Source organism: Anomalospiza imberbis, chromosome 3 (assembly GCF_031753505.1).
Source record: "Anomalospiza imberbis isolate Cuckoo-Finch-1a 21T00152 chromosome 3, ASM3175350v1, whole genome shotgun sequence".
NCBI classification, from domain to species: domain Eukaryota; kingdom Metazoa; phylum Chordata; class Aves; order Passeriformes; family Viduidae; genus Anomalospiza; species Anomalospiza imberbis.
The window spans coordinates 51,625,735-51,647,589 of NC_089683.1; the positions used below are offsets into that span (position 1 = coordinate 51,625,735).

The window sequence follows — 21,855 nt, forward strand, 5'->3', positions numbered from 1 at the left end:
ATCACACTGGTTACTTCTGCTGATGAGGAATTTCAAAAATAGCACAACTGTGGTAAGTGGTTTGAAAAATACCGGGTAAAAAGACTATTTAACCTCAGTGATTTTATACTTTTCATCAATGTCTAACTTGTTTAGAAGTGTGTGCTCTTATATGGTTTCTTATGTTCAGAAAGAACATAAGTTTGTTCATTCAGTTTGTTCCCATGGCCTCTGATCCTGTCACTGGGCACCACTGAAAAGATCCTGGCTTCAGTTTCTTATACCCTCCCTTCAAGTGTTTATGTACATTGCTGAGATTCCCCTGAGTTTTCACTCCTCCAGGCTGGACATTCCCAGCTCTCTTAGTCTCTGTCCATATAAGAGATGCTCAAATCCCTGAGTCATATTCCTGGCTCTTTGCTGGACCGTGTCCAGTATGTCTCTGTCTGCTTTGTACTGGGAAGCCCAGCACTGGACCCGGCGTTCCAGACAGTTTCAGAGTTGAGTTCTTTTCTTTGTGGATATCCATGTGATGTGAGCTGAGGCTACTGTTGTTTTCTCTTTTTGAGAATATATTCGCATGGGTTCCACTTTAATTTTAGCAAGAAGACATCCACGTTTCTGGTTTTGATCTCCCAATTCCTTGCACATGAATTTTCAAGAGTTTCAAAAGTGTGATTTTAGGACAGATCCCACCATCCCATTTCTTCATTACTGGCATATCCTGATAGCTCAGCAAACACATTAGCCTTGTCCTAGATATGTATAGTAAAACATGTAACTATTTATTTTCCCAGTTGTTATAAATCTTTGGTTTTTATTGGAAGATTTCCTCCTTAGAAAGGGTGTCTCTGTCCTCCAGAGACACCCATCCTTAATATGGCTTTACAAAGACAGGGGGTTGATGTCTGAAGTTAGAATTCAGCAACAATGATTTATGGTCCTCTAGAGTAATAACTTGAATGACAGTTCTCCCTCAAACAATATTGAAATACCCTGGACTCCCAGGCACATATTGCATGTGTATACCACCAGCATCATTCAGGAGTGCAGAAGAAGAGGGAAGCTGAACTGCAGTTAGCATGCAGGAAATAATATTTTTTAAAGAATCTTCGTAAAGATAAAGTGTAGCTGAGCAGTTCAGACTAAGGCTTTCCTTAAAGCTGAAAGGCTGAAATAAATCTTCATTCTGTACTATGACAAAGATATTGGAACACTTTTTGGAACTTGAATTAGATTTGTCCTGTGGGGAACTGACCTCTTGAAACTATGTATGCTGCATAGTTCATGATACCTCTACTCTTAATAAAATATAATACTTATTAATGGATCTCAAGTCAGTTATTCAATTGCCTCAGTAATTTAAAGCTTAATTATGCTGCATTCTAGATCTCAGTGGCTGTCCTCAGATGATTTTTCTCAAATCACTATCACTCCAATTTTACGGTTTAGTTCAATTCTCAGGACTGTCATTTGCATGGAGTGACAGATTAAAATTGGATGGCTAAAATGATTATGGCTCTTAGTTCTTACTGCAGTGATGGAGATAAATTCCTCATAGTATGAGGAAACATGGCTTATTGAATAACTCTTGAAACACTATACTTTTCAGTTTATTTTATTGTTGTACATTGAAACTTACAAAGGGCTAATCCAATTTTAATGCATCTTGTCTGAAAATGAGAGTTGCATTTTTGGAGGAGCTTTGATTAATAAATTTGTAGGCACCAGTTTAGAAGTTCTCCATTTCCAGGGGAGAAAAAGTGAATATTATGGTAGGAGAAATGGTATCTTTCATCTCAGTAACTTACTGGCACTATAGCTATACAGTGCTATTTGAAAACATGCATTTTTGCCCCTGTGCAGGATCTTTCTTCATCTTATCCATCAGCAGACCTGTGTGCCCCATTGCCTGGACAGGTTCAGATTAGCTTCTTGCAAATTTTGACAGAAGTCAATCCTGAAAAACTGAAAATAATTAGTATGGGTCTGGTCCTAGGAAATTGTCAGCTGGAATGATATATGCAATTACATGGAAGATATAGGATTTGGTATTTATTTACTGTACTTGAGTTTAGGTCTGCACCTAAAATCAGTCTTGACACGTGACTGTAAAACATGGGTCCTCCGTGAAGGAATACTTTCTATTTCTCTTTCCCTACCTTCCTGTAAAAATTTTGAAAAGAGGCTAGAGATGGAACAAGATGAATGGTTTTCTCTTGTGGATCATAGCAGTATCTTGATATCTCTTCCTGAATTACTTTTTTATTTAATCTCTTCTGCTCCTCACTTTTATCTTATTTCTAAGGTTTCTGCCTTACCTTGTTTCTTTTAATCCTCATCTTAACATTATCCTAAAATATCCCTTCGTTCCCGGGTGCTGTTTAACCTACACATATTTGAAAGTGGTCAGGTACAAGGAAGGGGGATGGTATCTGACAGCTACTAATGCTCCTCTTTGAAATGACCTCAGGCCTGTGGGAAACTTTCTGCATGATTGAAAGCATCCTGACAGCAATCCTGTGGTCAGCAGTTTGGTAGAGACCAGGGGCTGTTTGGACAGTCTCACTGACAAAAAGAGGGTGACTTCAGGACAGGGGTGGTAAAGCTGAGATGCTGGTGTGGCATTTCAGATCTTGCTATGCAGTCCCTGGCCAAAGACTTCTGCCTTCTGAAACTGGAGTATGGAATCCTTTATGGACAGTAATTTTCCACATTATTTTTATTTCACCGGTATTATGAAAGTATTGCTACTGTAATTGCACAGCAAATTGCAGCATAGTGTTTTTTTCTCTTTGTCTGTAATCTTAATCTAATAAGACATTCACAAGCTGCCTGGAAAACAGACTTTTTTTTTTTCACTATGGGAATTTCCATAGAAAAAATGACCATCTGATAATTGTCTATTGTAAAGAATGATTTTATCATTTCAGAATAGAAGAACCTACTTCTACCCTCCTTCTTACTCTCTTTCTGGCTTTGCATATTTGGAAAATAGCATCAGGCTGTAAAAATTTTTAGGTTCCTTTCCCTCTTTTTAATATATCACATTCCAAATTAAGTGTTAGAAAAGAGGCAGTGCTGATAGCTGAAAACAGTATTGTCCTTGAAAAACAACATTTTTAATTTCTTCTTTAAAATTAAGGCCTTTATTTTCAAGGTTTAAACTAAACAAATAGGGCAAAAACCAATGTTCAAAACCCCAAGTCCCTGTCAAAATGGAGAAAAATTTCTAAAATAATTTCCCAATTTTTAATTAAAACTTAAAAAAAAAAAAAGGTCAAAACCTATTGAAGGCAATTTGTGAAGAAATAAAGCAATTTCAAATTAAAATGAAGGCTTTACACAAAATACTTTCTTTATCAAGCCCACTTAATTAAAAATTGGAGTGATATAATCCCTCTATCCAAACAGTGAAAGCACAAAATCTATGTAGGATTTTAATTTTATTATTTTTATATATAAACATGTAGAGACATATGGTCAAATGACTTCTAAATCCCACCTAATTAATTTAAACAAGATATAATTTTTATGAGTAGCATATTGAAATGAAAGGTGGAAGACTATTTAAAATTAGAACAGATACTTCAATAAAACAAGTAATAGTCTCACTGGATGGATACCATCTCTCTTTTCATTTCATTGAACTTAATATATTACTATATGAGTTGTAAGATAAAATGACTAATAGAAATGAAAAGGACTGCCAAAAGTCAAATTGCTTCATTGGAAGCTTCTTAGCCAAATGACAACATCCAGTTCTAGATAATTAAATCTTGTTTTGTAGGAATATCACTGAATAACACAATTTGCCTTTAGGTACTGTGCTTTTCGTTGAACACAGTAACAAAAATTTATTTGGGCACTTTTTGTTTTTCTTAGAAATGGCTCAACATTGTATAATAAAAATGAAAAGCTCAGACTAGGAGAGAACAACATGCTGGTCTTCCAGACGGAAATCACTAGCACAGCTGTTCCAGGGGTCAAGCAAAATTTCACCACCTGAGTCTTCTTTTTTGTATCTGAACCTTAAAAGAGCCTTAACAGAGAGGTACGGAGGGAAAGTCTCCTGTTCCTAGACAAGCTGAAGTTTAGCTTCTTGAGAATTTACTAATTTTCTCAAAATGAGTTAGGATGCCAGTCTTGTTGCATGTTTGGTGATTCAAAGCTGTTGACCAGCTTCCAATCTTCTTGTGTTCCTGGTCAACTTTCTCCCTTTTGTTTTGGTGTCAACATTATCCTTTGTTTTGAAAGGTTCTTTCCTCACCTGTTATTTATTCTCCTTGGTGTGTTTAGCATCTGTTTACTTAAAAAAAAATCCAACCTAAATTATTTTAGATGCCAAATATTCACTTTCCAGACTCCTAATCATCCAATCTCAGCACTGGTTCCAGTCATGTCTGAAGCGTAGGTGATCAGTCTTGACATAAAAGTTTGTTTGTTTTGAGGCATTGCAAGTACTCATGTCATGGATGGATGCTGGAAGTTTGGTATTAGGAATGCCTTGTTCTTTCCCACCTTTGGTGAGAGTTACAGTTTGGTAGCAAGACGGGTGTCCTTTCCTGATGTAGATGGCGGTGACACTTGGTTCCACTAGTAGTTCACCTCTTGGATACTAAGGATGTGAACTATTCCTCCTAGTCAGAGCCTTTTCTTTCCATGAGTTTCCATAGTCTTCTCTTTAACTTGCTAAAAATGAAGTTTAGTTGTGATGCATTTTTGTAGCAGACATTACAATTTCCTTCTAGTGGAGATTTCCATTATAAAGATACCATTTTGGTTCATCATAATATATTTTTTTTCTCCCTGAAGCGCTTGACTTTTATGAAATGCTAAAGGAGGACTAATGTATTGTCCTGAGGAGTTAGTCTTAAGTCACAGTTAAGATATTAATAGTTTTGTATGCTTTCTTTGAACTTACAATTTTTGTTATGAAGATAGGGCTGTTGCAGTTTTGACTTTGTAAACTCTTGTTGTCTGCAGATGCAACAGCCTGAATTCATCAGAGCACTCAAGTGAAGCCTTAAGTAAAGGGTGTGAGTGTATTCATTATGTTTGTCTACATTGTTCTTTGAAGGACATCTCTAGACTGTCTGCAAAAACAGTCTCACTGCACATAAGCACAGCAAACCCTCAAAAACAACCCCAGAGCACACATGCCCAAGCACTCTCTTGGTTTTAATATATGGCAAAATGTGTCCAGACAGTCTGTTTGCTGTAGATGTGTGGCATACTTTTAAGGCTCTCATGACAATGGGCTGCCAAAGCACCTTTGGGCACACAGTGGTCTCAGCAGTATCTGAGACTACATTTCTAAAAGCTGTGCAAACAAATTTGATTACAGTACTGAGTTCAGCTAGGAGGGCTGCTTCATTAAAAGTAGACTTCAGAGATTTGAATGTAGACAGGATGCTCAAGGAGTGAAGAATGTTGAGGCCTTTAAGAAGTTCTTTGTTTTTTTGCATTTGTTAATGATAAAAAGATGGATCACTTTTATGATAACAGTCCTGATACCATTAAGAAGACTCACATTGGTTTTCAATAGGAATTTGGCACTTTCTTCTCATAAGTACCCATAAGTTGAAAATGTCATATACTGGTTTTACTGTTACTACCTGTGCTGTAAGAATTCCTTAAGGCCAAAGTGGAGCAGGGGACCCTCTGTGAAACCCTGAGCTCTGGCTCAGGTGACGGCTGAGTACAGCACAGGGTGGAATGTGATGGCTGGCAAGTGTAAACCTGGCTTCTTAGTATGTGCCAAGGGTGGCAGTAGGCAACAGCAGCTGGGCCCTTGGAGAAAAAGCTTGTAAAGATAGACTGTATAAATTATGCTTGGCAGAGAGGTTGAAATTGCTGTGCTGTGAGTGCACAGAATCATTTCACAAGAGGTGGAAACCCAGTTCTGGGACCATTCTGCTATGCTGCCGGTGCACTGGTAGTCCCTCAGTGCTGCAGACAGTAGTCTAGGGGCATGTCTCTTCCTTGGCAGACTACTGTTAGTTGTCACTTACAAGCCTCGTGTCATGGGGCCTGTGGTCTCTGATAATAGCTGCCTGCTTGCCTGTGTCTAGGGCATGGCCATGTCACAAACTGTGCTCATCAGAGAAAAGAAAAAGTTATGTTCTGCTGCTGAAACAGAGGTTACAGTGAATGTGAAGAAAAAATCTACCCACTGAGTATACATGATTAGTTATTTTTTGCAGTTTGGTAATACCCCATCAGATTTATTATTTTTCCAGTCAGACGCACAGCTCACTTTACGGCTGATCTCCATTTCTTACTGTTTTCTGGCAAGAGAATCCTTTTGCTTAGAATTCATGTGATTCATGGGTTACAGGCAGAGGCAGTTGTGACTGCCACCATGCTTGTAACCTAATCTACATAAATCCCCAGAAGAATCAGTGATTTGAAAGATATTCCTACCTGCTGTTTGTGTAGGATGACCATCTGTCTGGCAAATCCCCATGTGGAAATCAGGTGCATCTGAGAAGAGCAAGACAACCTTCTGACACCTGTTTCTCCAGCAGATGCAGTTGCTTATTCTGCTGTTTTATTTTTTCAGCAGGTACTTTTGAGATTTGCTTTTGGATCTACTTTCAGCAGCTTTGCACTGTATACAATGGCCATTCTGAGCAAATCACCCTTTCTCTTTTTTGGCACAAATTTTTGGGGGTCCTAATTACACCTTAGTAAGTGCTTCTGAATCTGTGCACCTTGGTTCAGTCACAGACACTGGTAATTACCCATCTTTCAGAATTTCTGAGAAACACTGAAACAAACTGGCTTTTAAGATCAACTGGCATCTTCTATTTGAGGATCATTCCACATATATTCGTGATCCTCCATGTAAATGGTTTCCAAGATGCAGGAAAAGATAATAGATGTGTCAAAGTGGTACTTTTTAAGGATAATCATTTTGTCTGCTGGAAATTTTATATTTTCAAATAGATACAGAGCATTCTGAGGCCACATTAGAATACAAACGCTGTTGGCACTCTGCTCTGAATCTGTGTTTGTACATGCCAGTGTGCCTATTGAGATTTTCTTATTCATAAATTGTCCTCAGTTTCTGTGTGACTCTCAGCTCTGCTGAGATTTCTGCAGCTTTAAGTATGTGCTCTTTTGTGCATGGTATGCAGCATAGAGCCCCTGATTTCTTTGCTGGAGAACCAGCTGTGATAATCCAAATAAACACAACCTTCTGTAGATGAATTGTATCTCCTGTAACTAAAGGTTAAGGTGTCATCCAGTGATTTATCCTTCCCAAATGGATTTGTTGGATCACTGTGATACAAACATAATTTACTACCTTTTTTTTTTGCACATCGTAGCTGTGTCTTCAGAATGGTGTTTGGGGATTTACAATACTGAACATGGTGAATTATGTGTCAAATTATCAACCATCCTGTTGGACGTTTAGTTAGTGCTGACAGGAATTGTGCATTTAGCAGAATGAGGCTTCTGCAGCAATCTTTTGATAGGATTGTTTTCTTTCAAAGCTGCTGTTAATCAAAAGTTTCTGGAGAAAAGCTGCAAAACATTGATTGTATTGACTTGTGCTCTGGCCAGCCAGATGTGAATAGTGTGTGTTGTGGCTGTCATCCTCCCTGTAAATTATTATCAAGGTGCTGCCTCCTTGATGGAAAATCCAGCAAGCTGTTACAATTTGAAGGCAAGAGGTACCTTGTGTAAAGAGCCCCTGGGTTAGGCGTGCCTGACAGGATGTGAATGGATTCTTTGAGAGGAGTAAGTGGTTCGTGCTTCATTATTCCCATAGGTCTAAACACACTCGCAGGACTAAAGAGGTTTTGTGGATATGCAGACAGTTGCACTTTTTCAAAGTTTATTCCTATCTGGAAACACTTAGTAAAGATTTCCTTCCTGCAGTTTCTACTTTCCTTTTGTGACAGTTCTTGATTGGCTGAAATAGTTTACAATTCTTTTCTTGGCCATTTTTTTGGTGTGTGCTGTATGACCCTATGCTTCGAGTGGTGCTTTGCAGATTACATTGAGGCTGCTGGGTGCTTCTACAGGTCCTCCTCTTTTGTCTCTAGAGGAAGCAAAATAGGTCTGTTAGCACAAAGCACCATGTCAGACCATTTGATTGCCTCCTTTTGAGCCTTTGATCCCAGTGGCACGGACCTGAAGTTGCCTTTATTGCATCCACATAGGAGGAGGAAGAGAGGAGGAAGAGGAGGAGGTGTAGCTGGAAAGGTTGTCCTTGTTTGTTACCTGTATGGTCAAATGGGAGCTGCTGCTGCTGTGAGGAACCTGGTTGTGATCTAAGGGACTGCCGTGGCTGCCTATGCTGTGTCACGTGTTGAATTAAGCTTCAAATGAAAGCCATTAATTTAGGAAGTCTGTATAACTGGGAGAAGGTTCCTCACTGAGAAGGTTCTGACATAAGCCATGAAAACAAAGGGGGCATGCATCAGCTACACCTGCTTACACCTCTTTCCTCCTTCCTCAGTGGTGCAATTCTAGGAAACATAGGAGCTGGCTTATTGCATTGTTTGTGCATATGATCAACCAGGCAAAGACAAAATGAGGACAATACAACCAATTTGAAAATTGTATTCCAGGACAGAGTAGCTGCCCTCCTGAAACTGCCAAACCCTCTGGCATATTCTCTTAACTTAGAAATTGAAAATGCATATCAGAATCTTCTCCTAGTGAGTTTTCTGCTCTTTGTGATTTTCAGCAAGTAAAGCCATTGCTTCAATACAGATATGCTATCCTTACATTTAAGTTCCCAGAAGGCCTCTGACTATGTGACAAGAATTACTGTCTTGGATATTGCATAACACTTTGTGCATAATGTTTAATGCAGTCTCAGTTTTATGAAATATGGATAATATTGGATACATTTTGAATAGTAGTTTAGATTTATACTTTCTTTTTAAGGTGGTGACGAGGGACATTTTTCGTGCACTTCAATGACATTGGAAGAGTTGATATTGCTAATATTAAAAATTAATACAATCCATAGAAGTGGAAAAGAGAAAAATACATTGCATAGATGGATTATGGTCAAATCATAAATGTTTAAAGCATTTCTGGAGGTTAGAAATGCTGTGTCTTTATTCGAATAGCAAAGCTATCTCAGCACATTTCCTCCACGCTGACTCTGTCCAAGGTGCGTTGCTCCTTGGTGTGAAAGGTTGGAACTCAACTGACAGGATGCAGTTTTGAATAATCTTTCTTCTAGTTAAAGGTTTGTTATTAAGATGAAGACATTCAGAAAAAAAAAAAAAAGGTATTAGATGCTTAGATGCATGTGCTACACGTTAAGAATCGGCTCAAATTGTATGTATTTGTTTTGTGACGCACAGGACAGCTTTCCAGCTCGGTTTGGAGGAATACATTTCGTCAATCAGCCGTGGTATATCCATGCCCTCTACACAGTTATCCGGCCCTTTCTAAAGGAGAAGACACGAAAAAGGGTATTCTTCTTTTTAATTGTCCATTTCCTGGCAATTATCATCAGCAGATGCATCATACTCTAATAAAGTAGATTAACATGAGATATCAGCTTGCTGTTGGTGGAAAATGTTTAAATATATCTGTGTTGTAAAGGGTACCTTCAACTGTTTTAGAAACTTATACAACATTATCCTTTAAGGACACAGTCAAGCAGTGCATTTAAATGTATTTTAAAATGTAAGCGTATGCTTGCTCCTGGGAGTTATATAAAAAAATACTGCCAACATTACAGTTTCTATTAAGATTGTATTCAATTCAGTTCTGTTTAATTTCTGTTAAAATTATTTGTGTCTTTCTTTTAAAAACAGAGTTAGTGGCTATAAAGTCCTTTCCTAGTGTGCTTTCCTTGACATTAGCATGAGCTAAAATACCCAGCTGGCATCTAGTAGTATTAGTTCGCAAATACTAATTTGAATGAAAACCAATAAAAAGGAATTTGTGTGCATGCATTGGTGCATAAGCATGAGCAGCCTCTGAGATGTTGCTGAATTTGTACCATTTGCATCAGTGCAATTAAATTAGAGCTTGGTGGTGACAGCATATAGAATGATATTATTTCTGTAACAGGAAATTTGTCATCCAGGAAAACACAATCAACATCATGTACAACGGCACTACAAAGAACATGATGATTTTTTTTTTAATGGAATGAGCTCTGTAAGCAGCTCTGTATTTTTTCTCCTCAAACACACTCTGCAAGGCCACAATGATCCTTGGTGTTGAGCTGTTTTTTACTGACAGATTATGCTTGAGAGGCCTCTGGAATTTACAGATTTTGAACTCTAGATCACAAAGCCTTTTATGTAATATCTGTTATAAATATGCAAATGAAGCCCCATTTTGCAGGATTCAGTTGCACTCTGTTGACTGCTGCTTCCGCAAAGAACATTGTAGTGCCAGATATGTCTGAGGCCTTTTCAACCCAAGTGCTGCATATGCATAACTAGGGAGTGAAGTGCAGCTCATGGGAGGGTTACAGCATTAAAAATAAGTGACAAGGCAGCTGAACATGGAGGCTTATCAGTTAACATCTAAATTTTTATTTAGACACCTGGCTTATATTTTCAGAAATGCTGACTTTTTGCAACTGTTTTTTGTCAATACCAAATACCCATAAAAAGAAGTCAGGTGGTTAAATATTGATTTACAGTTCTAAACTTAGTGTCAAATTGTGAAAGTTATGACCAGCACATAAAATTTAAAATCAGCTTTAAAAAAAATATTAGATGCAGGACAAATGATTGAGGAAAAAAACCCCCTCAAACCCAAGATAATTTTCTTTAGATATTTTTATCAGGCTTATTATTTATCTGTTGCTTTTATCCTGAATTATTATGTATTTTTTTAATTTGTCATGTAGATATGTAAGTGATAGTTTTATTCTGATAAATGCAGTACTAGGCATATATAAAAACAACTGCTAAGAAGTGAAACACTTAGCTGTAAAGGCACCATAAATCAAATAACTTTCACCATTAATAAATGTTCTTTCACAAAGGATAAATTCCTTTCTGAGATGGAAGAAAATCACTGGTTTTGCACGGTCATACTAGCTTTCCTGGGTCCACAGCTGACTGGAAGGTGGTCTGAAGTAAGCAATAAAAGACAAGCATATATTTAGTCTTTGTCTTTCTGCCTTTTGAATTTAACTCTTATAAATCATACTAAGGGTACAGCTGCCCAGAGGAGTCCCTGCAAGGTGAAGTGGAACATGAAAGATCTCTGAGGAGAAACACTAAAGTTAAACATAAATATAAATACAAGTATTCGTATCATGCCATACTAATGTACAGATATATATGTGTAAAATATATATGAATATCAGTCTACCAAAACATTGATGGAAAATATCAAATAGTCCATCAGCTATTCCCTCAGTGTTGTCACAGGGATTATTTTACTGTTATTACTTACTTCATGTATTGTCAAGTATAAATGGCAGTTACTAGTATAACTAGAATAAGCAAGAAAATATTTCTAGCACTGTTATCATTACACTGCACAATTTATCTTATTTATAGAACTCATGGCTGCATGCTGAAAGTCAATATATATTCCTTGTTGTATATGGTGAATATTATTTTTATTTACTTGTTATAATCTTAATTTCTTCACTTAATTCACAGAATTAGGGAGAGCAATTGACAAGAGATTAACAAGGCAGTTTGTCTATCTAATATTCTGTCCCTCTAGCTACCAGACACCAGTGCTTACCCTCCCTAAGTCCCTTTCCCTGCACACATTTTAAGTTATTTATGCTTTAATCACTTTGGAGATTTATGTACATAGTATGACCATGTTTAAGGCAGAGGTGATGTGTGCTTTCCTCTGTTAGCCCAACAAACCAGAATGTTTAAATTGTACAATATCCTCCTAATAACGATGATGTCATTTGGGCTTTGATGTTTTTTGGTGATACCCCTGTGTTTTCACCTGCATGCATACATACAGATATTCCTACATGGTAACAACCTCAACAGCCTGCATCAGCTCATACACCCTGAGATCCTGCCTTCAGAGTTTGGAGGAATGTTGCCCCCCTATGACATGGGGACGTGGGCGAGAACACTGCTTGACCATGAATATGATGATGACAGTGAATGCAATGCGGACTCCTACAACACTCCTGCGAAGGATATAGAAAAGGACCTCTCTCCCAAATCCATGAAAAGGTGAGTTAAAGGCACTGGTGTCTTCTTGTATTGCCATAAGATTAACATTTGCCTTCTTCCTCCTTTATGAAGCTGTAGGTAGTTCAGTCTATGATATAGGAAGACAATTGTTTTTTTTCCCCCTTTCTTAAAAAGATCAGTGTTGATGAGAGACCATGCTGTGATTATTACACATGTGAGTTATGAACTCAGTGCAGCTGATTATTTCTGTGGCGCCATATCGGTTGTGTACACAGCACTGTCTTTGGAATAAGCTGCTATCTCACCTCAGCCTACAGTACTTATTAGAGAAACAGTGCTAGCTGGAGTGAGCCTCTGTGCAGAGGGTAAATTTGGGCCAATTATCTTTCTGGCTGGTGATGTTAGCTCTTATCTTCCTCTATCTCATAGCCCACTGCCTGGTATCCACCAGCCTATAGGTACCAGCATATTTACAGCATCTGAACCATCAGTCACAGTGACTGCATGCCTGAGAAAATATGAGGAGAACCAGGACCAAAATCAGTGCCAGTTGTTATACTCAAGTCTGGTAAACATTCTGGCATTCTGATATTCTTATTTTGAGAAGGTACAGTATAATTGCTTGCTGCATTTTACCATTCAAAATAAAGTATAGGAAGAGATTAGTTACTTCTCCAGTAGCTATGGAAGCAGTGAGGTCATTAACTTGGAAGGGGTGAATCTGATCCAAGCTTGCCAGGGCAGTAGGAGAGAAAAGGGTAAAGATTGCAACTGTGATAGAAAAGGTAGCAGAAAGGGCAGCAGAAAGGGCAGCAAAAGTCAGAGTGCAGCTTATAAGGGACAGGCCTAGCAATGGATCAGAAAAGAACAAACAAGGCAGAAACCAATATATAAAGTCATTAAAATTAAGTTAGGATATGCTAGGCTGAAAACCCAGTTTCAGGAGACAGCATGTGATGCAGAAGGGAAAAAAAAACTCTGGCAACAGATCAAACAGCATAAAATATTTTCAGATTTCTCAGCCAGGAAGATGATATTGGCTGGAAAATATTGCCTAGACTGGAAAGGACAGTGTGGTTTAAAAGGGAGATATTTTTGTGGAAACAGAGAAGAAAACAAAAAATTGCTATAGGAAAAAAAAAAGAAAAAAACCCAATAAAGTTTAAGGATTTTGTGTTGAAAAAACCTTCACTTTATTGAAAGTAGGAAATAGCAAGAAACTGGATAAGAATGAGCTAGGATAAGAAGTTAAAAAAGGTTCTGAAACTATACGAGAGGGCTGCTGGAATGGCTGCAAACCTGGTCTCAAATTCCCAGTGAGGGAGATTTGGCCATAAATTCCCAGAGCCTCCAAAATCCCCAATGCCCAGATATATAAAGCTAGAATTGTGTAACTAACACAGTTAGTGGAGAAAATGGGACAAAGAGCCAGGGGAGGGGAAAGGTGAGCAATACACTTATATATGATTTGCACATAATACAAGAATTATGAGATAATAGAGAAGCTGTCTTAGACACAAACATGGAATTAATGACCTGAAATGCAGAAGTATTTCTGCTGTAAAATGATGTTGTGAGAGTAAATAACTTCATCCAAGAGTGCAACAAAATAAAATATGAGAAGGCCTGTGATAAGCAGGAGCAGCCTGCTTGGAGCAGCCTGTTTGGAGCAGAGTTTTTCAGATTGTGCTGGGCAAGCATATTATTTAGTGGAAAAGCAGTGAGTTGACCAGATTCTTAATTATTTCTCAAATAATTTTTATTCTCATTTAACTTGTTCTTGAAAACTCTTTTCATACAGTATTACATTTCAGTATAAGCTTCAAATTGATATTCTTTCAGTCTGGGTGAGCTAACTGAGTAGGAGACTTAGTACAGAAAATAAACATGTTAAAATCTGTACCTATATAATAGTAAAATTTATATTATGCTAAAATTTCTTCACCTTCAATGCATTCCTTCTCAGTTAGCATGCCTCCAGCATCTGCTGGAATCCTTGTTCCCTGCTTCTGGACATAAAAAATACTAAGTAGACTTACTGTGCTAGTACTAAGACTGACAGAAAATCCCAAGACTTCAATGTACTAAGTGCACAGACTCTGTTAAAACACTAATAGAAAAGTTATGATAAAACAGATAAACTCTATTTCATTAAAATTAAACTTAACTTGTATTCAGCAACTGATGGGTTATTTCTCTCAGTTTCAACACACAGTCTCTATGACGTGTTAGTGCATAAGATTTTTAACATATAAAACCCCATGACTAAGGTGATGAAAAGTGCTTAGCTTAGAACAAATTTCACAAGCATCTAGCAGCTCTCCAACAATTATCTTGTTTAACTTGGCTTGCCATTTTAAAATTAGTTTACTTGCTGAAAGAATGTCTTTTTAAAACCAAACTGCTACTGAGAATTCATTCCTTTCTTACCCCCCAATTCTTTTTGCCCCCAATGTGACCCACTGACATTCCTCCAGATCTCTTTGAATTTTTGGTGAATTGATTGACCTCACCTGGAAAGGAAGGTTGGTTCGGGGGAGGATGATGGAGATAAGGAGGAATTAATGCCATCTTTAGCACAGACCTCTGGGGAGAACTTGTTTGTGTAATCTGGCAACATTGCAGCTGTCTCAGCAGTCAGGTTTGGCCTGTGGCTGTGCTCACCCATGGCTATCATCCTGAGGCACCCAGCTAGAGACCTGCATCCTCCTCTCACCTAACCCAGCAGGGCAGGTGTCTGTGTTGATAAACTTTGCAGAGGTGTGGTTTGGTTCCTCACTTCTGCAATGGGACTCTGTGGTATAACTCAGTCGTATAACTCTGTCTCACTGTGTTTTTTCAGCATGTATTCAGTAATGTCTGTAAATTTATCTGGGAGATGTAGGCAAAAGAGAAGGAGCTATAGACTTAAACAAATGTTTTTCCTTTCACATACCTTCATTTGTGAATTGCTGCTGAATGGGATGAAGCATGACAATAAATTTCTGTTTAAAATGGAGTGCAAACTATTTCTCCTTCTTCTTTAAGGCATTTGGGCATCTGAGCTTACAAACCATAGAACAGGATTTGTGCAGTTTGATTTTCACACCTGCCTTGGCATTGGGGGTTTTGGAGGCCCTGGGAATTTTTGGTCAAAGCTTCCTCACTGGGAACTGGAGGCCAGGTTTGCAGCCATTCCAGCTCCCATTCAGTTTTCCCCAGATGAGAACTGGAAACCCTGTCTGCTCAGTCATTGGCAGCCGAGGAAAAGGCTCAATGAAAAAACTCGAGGAAAAGTGCTAAAACGCACTTACATCCAGTTGGCAAACCTTTGAAGTTAATTTGCTTCCACAGCAATTTTTATGATGAACTGGATTTTCCATGAGTGCAGCTTTCCACCAGCAAATTTTCAATCAGCTTTGCATTGGCACGGTACCTTGTGAAGATTTTAAAAAAGAATTTTTAATTCAGTGGTTTAGTTTTCTGCCTGAGGAACTGACTAGTGTTTAGGATAAGTATTATTGTACACTCATAATTTAAAAAGTTTAACTTATGCTTATCACAAGAGAGATGATCATATTTTTAAAGCTAATTTTCTTGATTTTAATATTAGTATGAGAATGGAATAAATATTATTAGAAAATATCCTTGTGTCCAAAGTTTTCACCTAGGCTTTAAGTCAGATGTTTTTTTCTTGTGTTTTTGTAAGTTTTCTTTAGATTTTTTTGAGAAGGACCTCATCAGCCTCATTCATTGGTTTCATTGGATGATGCCAGTTTATAAGAGGGGCGGATTGACTCCATATGCTTATCTTAGGAAAGGTTAGAATTTGTAAAGGTTTTTCTCTGCACTGTAGACCTCTAAATGGGTAAATCTGTAGCAATGCTGCAGGCACAGTGTGCTTCCACTGATCAAAAATAAATGCCTGCATTGTAGAGATGTACACATGCTCTTTAGTCATCTCAAATCTTCTTTACAGAAGGAAAGAGAAGTAGGCATTTCCTGCGTGAGATTTTTCTCACTAAAGTTAATGTCTAACCAGGGTTGCATTTACTGTACCCCAGAAGTGGCTGTTTTTGGATGAGCTGAGACATGGCTGATGTGAGACCCCATCTTATCATTCCAGGCTTTGGTTAACAAAACAGGCTTTGTTTTCAATGGAACATTTTGATTTTGGTGGAGACTCAGTTTTCCTCTTTGTCTGCCACATATGGCTGTTGCAGGGCAGTGGTATCATGTCAATCTCCTGGGCTGAATCAGAGAATCTAGAGAAATTTTACAATCATCACTGAATTTGCCCTGCCCTGTTCAGTTGAGCTGAAAAGGGAGTTTGACACATTTGTCTGCTGCTTCAGAAATCCTGCTAACCATGGCACTATTCCTAGGTTTGACTTAGGATCTCGCACTGTTGAATTAAGATGCTATTCAGAAAAGGAGCAACCTGTACTTCCAGCTAACACATCCCGCTAATTGCAGTGTGTGATTAGCCAGCTGGGTGGCTGAATTATACCTTCTTTGCCAGCCCACTGCTGTATAACCTTCTGGAGAGACAGTCAGTGCTTAAGTCACTCCAGAGGACAGCTTAGTTTGCGCTTGTGTGTGGAGGGTACTCCCTGCATCACGATTGCATTGAAGAGAGGATCCACTTTTTTCCACCTTTTGCTCCCATATTTACAGATCAGCAGTGAGCCCTTTAAAGCCCTGTTATCCCTCCAGGAAGGTATCTCCTGATGATTTGCAATGATCAGATGCTTGGGTCATGCTGTACCCTTATTTTTAAACCTTGACAGAAATTAAAATAAACCGAAGAAAGCTGAGGTTTACCCTCATTTGTCTTGATCTAGAAATGTCAAATAAACATGTTGTCCTTCTGCAGGTCTCAGTCAGTTGTGGATCCTGGGGTGCTGAAACGCATGGATAAGAATGAGGAAGAAAACATGCAGCCTTTGCTTTCACTTGACTAACAGTTTTTGAGCATTGGACATGAACTGAGGTGGAAGGCACTGCCTCTCAGCAACAAGCAAATCATTGGGAAAGAGTGTATCAGCTGGAATCCTATTTACTCATGTTAATGTAGCATATTGGCAGCAGGTGTTACTATTCTGCCTGAATTCTGGAAGCCCTTTGGTGAAAAAGAAGTGGAGAAAAAAAAGAAAATTAAATAAAAAAGAAAAGGAATCAATAATTTATTCTGTAAGTGCCAACTTGTTTGTAAATACAATATAATCCTCCAATTTTACTTTGTAAGTTATGGTAAACAAGTGCTATGGAAATGAGTGACTATTAAATATGTGAGTGAAGCACACCATAAAAAAGAGAAGAAAATGTGTGTGTTCTCACATGCACACACGCACGTACACAGAGAGAAACATACTGAACAAAGAAAAATATCAAAGCAAATTAAGTGTTGTCCTTCCCATGGGAAGCCAACAAGTACATTGACTACTGGATTTTTTTCTGCAATGATCACGTAGTGTGCTAAGATAAAGATGGAATACAAGTATTTGGGAGATGCTGTAATCAGTGCAGTGTTTTCTAACTGTGGGAATTGGTTTCTCAAATAACACTGGGGTCTAGGATTGTTATTTAGCATAAACGATGTGCATTGTGAGAAAGATCACAGGTGAACTGCAACCAACTCTTGGATAGCTTTGTCATTTAGCTGTATGGGTCTCTGAGGTTTCTTCCCTAACTTTTCATTTCCACAAGTAACCTGGCTTGGTACCATAATCTGGGTCATGTAATGTGGGACACATTGGAGTTACTTCTCTTGCATTTTGGGTGCACATCAAGAATTTTTCCAGAACTCTGTTCTCCCTTGGAGTGAGACATTAGTCCTCTAACTACAGTGGAATAACCAGTATCTGAAAGTAAAGCCTGGCAGCAGAGGTTAGTCACTGAATCCTGTGCACTGGGAGACTGGATACATATATATATATTTTTACCAATCTCTGACAAGCATACAAGGTGACTTTGTTAGATAAGTATATTTCATTGAAGGTTTATACAGAAATCATACCTATTCAATGTACTTAGATATATTATAGATTGTATATTGAGACACTGTCATTATTAAGATAGTAAAACTTTCCATAGATCAACAGCATCCCACTCCAAGCAAAGATTAATAGGAATAAGTTTTAGTCAAACAGCCTATAGTTTAGGACACCTTTGTTTTGGTTGTAGTGTAACTGTATATACTGAACATGTGCCATAATAGAGAAATACATTTTACCTCAAAAGGGCAACAGGTTTCACTAGGCATGGGGCTGTGTCATCTCCGTGTGCTGGCTGATGTGTGTGCAGCCTGTGGTGTACTGAGGCGAGAATGTAATTTCTTATTAGGACTTAAATCGACAGTCAGAGTGGGAGGACACACAGGGTGCCCAGCAAGACATCTGAATAATTAGAAGTATTATGGGAGCATGTTCAGGCAGTGCAGGGATTAGTTAAGAAAACACTGACCACACTGGAGTTGATAGTTCACAGCAACCCTGCCTCCCAAGTGCTAGAGTTCAAAACATTTCTTCCATCACTCCAGTGATCGGTGAAGTTTCCAAGTTACTGGTTGTAGGTCACCTCTTCTCATCCAGGATGATTACAGCTGTAAGATTTGGTAGGCTGAGATGGGTTAAGAGCAGAGAGTGAAGACTTGAAAGTCTGTCGTCTCGAGTTTAGCTGTAACTCCTGTGGTGGCAGCTTCAGCGTTTCTCAGGGCTGAGACGAACCTGACTCTTCCAGCATCACCCTTGATTAGCCCAGGCAACACACAGATAAAGCTTTCCTACTTCACGGGTCATTAGCAGCACTGATAAATAGTGTATGCCCTAATATGCCATCACCTTGCAGGAACTTGTCTGAACAACTCATTGCCTTTCTGCTTTCCTAATTCTGTTTTCATGGTGTGTGTTAGGAAATGCAGAGAGCAAAGATATGGAGCCTGAACTTCTTAGCAGTCTGTTCTACAAGTTGTCAGTAGTAGAAAGTGTCCTAATACTACTTCTTTGGTTTAAGAGACTTGAAAAAAATGATCAGTTCTTATATACTATTTTATTCAGTTCTATTTTTCACATTCCTTGTAAAATCATGTTGTATAAGTGAGATGTGTCTCCAGTATTTGCATAAGTGCCATTTTTGAATGTATGTTATAAATTTCCACACTTCTGGTTAGTAGAATAGTGTATTACCATGGTTATGATTTAAAAATTCTTAGCAGATAAAACTAAAGCATCAGTAGAAATTTTCTCCTTATAAGGGCTTCAGGATTTAGTCAGTACTCCATATTTATACAAGCTGTGACACAGTGGTGATCAAAATCTTCATGGATCCTTTTAGATACATAGGACAGACCGGTGTAAGACAGCAGAATGCTGATTTCAGAGTACACCACCTGTCTAATCACAAAAGGCAAATCTGTTCCACTGTATGAAGCTTAAAATTTGTTTTGGAGCTTGTATATTTTTGTTTGAAAATCCTTTATTTATGCACTTAACTGTAATTTATGTAATATTTTCTGATGTCTGATTTCAATTTTAAGGTAATGAGTATGAATACATTTTTCCAGAAAGTGAAAGTAGGATATATTATAATTTTGTGTAACTGGGACCTCATCTTTCAGCAAGAACAAAATTGCTTTTTCAATAAGATCCTCTCTCTTAAAGAGCTGGGCTACAGGTCTTCTTGGCTGCAGCTTTTATTTCACTGAATCAAATTCTGACAGTGGTAATTGCAGTTGTGACATTGAAAAAGAATATGGAAATGGGTAAGAGAAATAAATATACTTTACCTGCTCTCACTATTCTTTGAAGGCATTTCTCTTTTACATATCAGGGTACATAAAGGGGTTCCACCTTTCTTGTAAAAAATCTTTATAGGTAGTTCAATTTTTATTAGATGAATTTGGACTGAAAATTTTTCCAATCTTTATTATCATAGGAATTGCTGTCTAATTTTTATAGCAGAATTGAAGAGCTAAAAACAGAATGCACATGCTTGGGAGGAACTCCTCTTAATTTCTTACCTTTCTTGTGTATTGGGTAGAATAAAACCTTGTTGTAATTATGCATGCTTATATGCTGATATGCATATAAAAATATCCTGCAATATAAGGAACTTAGTGGAGAAACTGCATATACCTGTCCAACTACATAAAAAAAGGAGAATTAAAAAAAAAAGTGTAAAAATTTATAGTTTTGGGCCTTTGATAAGACCTAAAAATATGCTATTACGTGATGACTTTTCCAAGACACAAATGCTTAAAAATATATGGAAAAATTATGTAAACTTCCATGACCAAAGCCTCCTTGTAATAAGAGATGTCAGTAGACTCTTGGTTTTATAGCGACAGGTAATCAGACCCACTAAGCTCCAACAAATACACAGACTCCCTCCCAATAGTTATTAGTTGTAAAATAGTTCGAGATGTCTTTACAAAAATGTAAATTTACTGTATAGCATATTTAAGATGTTTTGCACTCTACAAACATGCTATGCCTAGTCACAAACTGAAAACAGAATTAAAGAAAAGAGGAGTAAAAGGGACCTCAAGAGGTCACTGATATGTGGAGGAGCAAATTCATTTTAATGTCTCTCTCAAATGTTTTAGCTCAGTACCTTGCATGGAATGCTCTTTGTATTATTTAATCACAGTCAAAGCCAAGCCTAAGCACATTACCTGACAAAATTGTAACCTGACAGTATTTTGTTCATGCCTTTTATTATTTTCCTGTTCTGTTTGGGAAATTAAAGTTTGTCAAGCATCATAAGAACTACCATTTAGCATTACTTGGAAAACACTTTGCAATAAGCTTTGGTCATACCCCTGTTATGATAGTGTTTCTGTTATGATTATCAATGTATGTATTTGTCAAGTTTTTTGATAAAGTCATGTTTGAAAGAGCATGCAAGAGAGAAAAACCCAAAATCAATCAGGCTTCAGGATTTTATTTAGAATATTAAAATGGGATTTTCAGGGGAGTTTGGATTTTATAATCTTGAATTGTGTCTGGGGAATGTCCTGCTGAGCTATTAGCAGTGTTGTGTTCCAAGAAAAATTTGGAAGATAATTATCAATGTGAAAGACAACAGCAAAGGTCTCAAAGGATTGTACTGAAAAAAACACTTAATCACATGGCTAGCTGGATCAGGTCCCTCTAAAGAAAGGTATTTTGCAAGTGGCCTGTGAGTGTGTACTTCTGGTGCTGAGAATAGTTCTTTTGTCCACAAACTTCAAAACACTCTATGAAATTGAGAAAATAACAGTTATCCCATTTCTCAGGTAGTAAAACAGGGACACAGTGAGTTTGAGACATATGTCAATGGAAGACATTTTTCTATATGGAAAAGATGATACTTTGATCACTCTGATTGTAGCAGGAGAAAAAATAATGTGTCTATTTTGTGTAAGAAAGTCTTATTGTTGATTCACTCATGTCTACTTTCTTTAGAACATTTTACCACGAGACCTTTGCAAACCAGGGGTGATCTCCTTTCCTGTGGAGTTAAATCTGAGCGTACATTTAACCATTTCTGCTGAGGAAATGGCAAAAAGGGTGTATGTCCCTCAAATGAAATGCCTTTCTTCCCTGTCTGATTGTTGGGAAAAAAAGTAGTTTAATCCAAAGACTCCCCCAAAAGGAAATTTGCCCCATAATGGATTCTGTCAGGGACAAACCAAGATATGTATCTTCCATTAACTATACAAGGAACTTCAACATTTTGTTTAGAGGCATGCTTAGGTGACCTCAAATGAAAGTGCAAGCCAGGTAGATAGAATCCC

The 21,855-nt window shown here is 37.8% G+C and overlaps 1 protein-coding gene across 1 annotated transcript in view; it reads left to right on the forward strand.

Annotated features, from left to right (window-relative positions):
- CLVS2 (clavesin 2) overlaps positions 1-20,158 on the forward strand; it is a 51,259-nt gene extending 31,101 nt beyond the window's left edge. The window contains exons 3-5 of the mRNA XM_068184377.1: positions 9,315-9,425; positions 11,917-12,137; positions 16,954-20,158. Of these exons, the coding sequence (XP_068040478.1) occupies positions 9,315-9,425; positions 11,917-12,137; positions 16,954-17,041 (420 nt within the window). The 3' untranslated portion in view covers positions 17,042-20,158. The remainder of the gene's footprint in view (positions 1-9,314; positions 9,426-11,916; positions 12,138-16,953) is intronic.
- Positions 20,159-21,855: the final 1,697 nt, after the last annotated feature.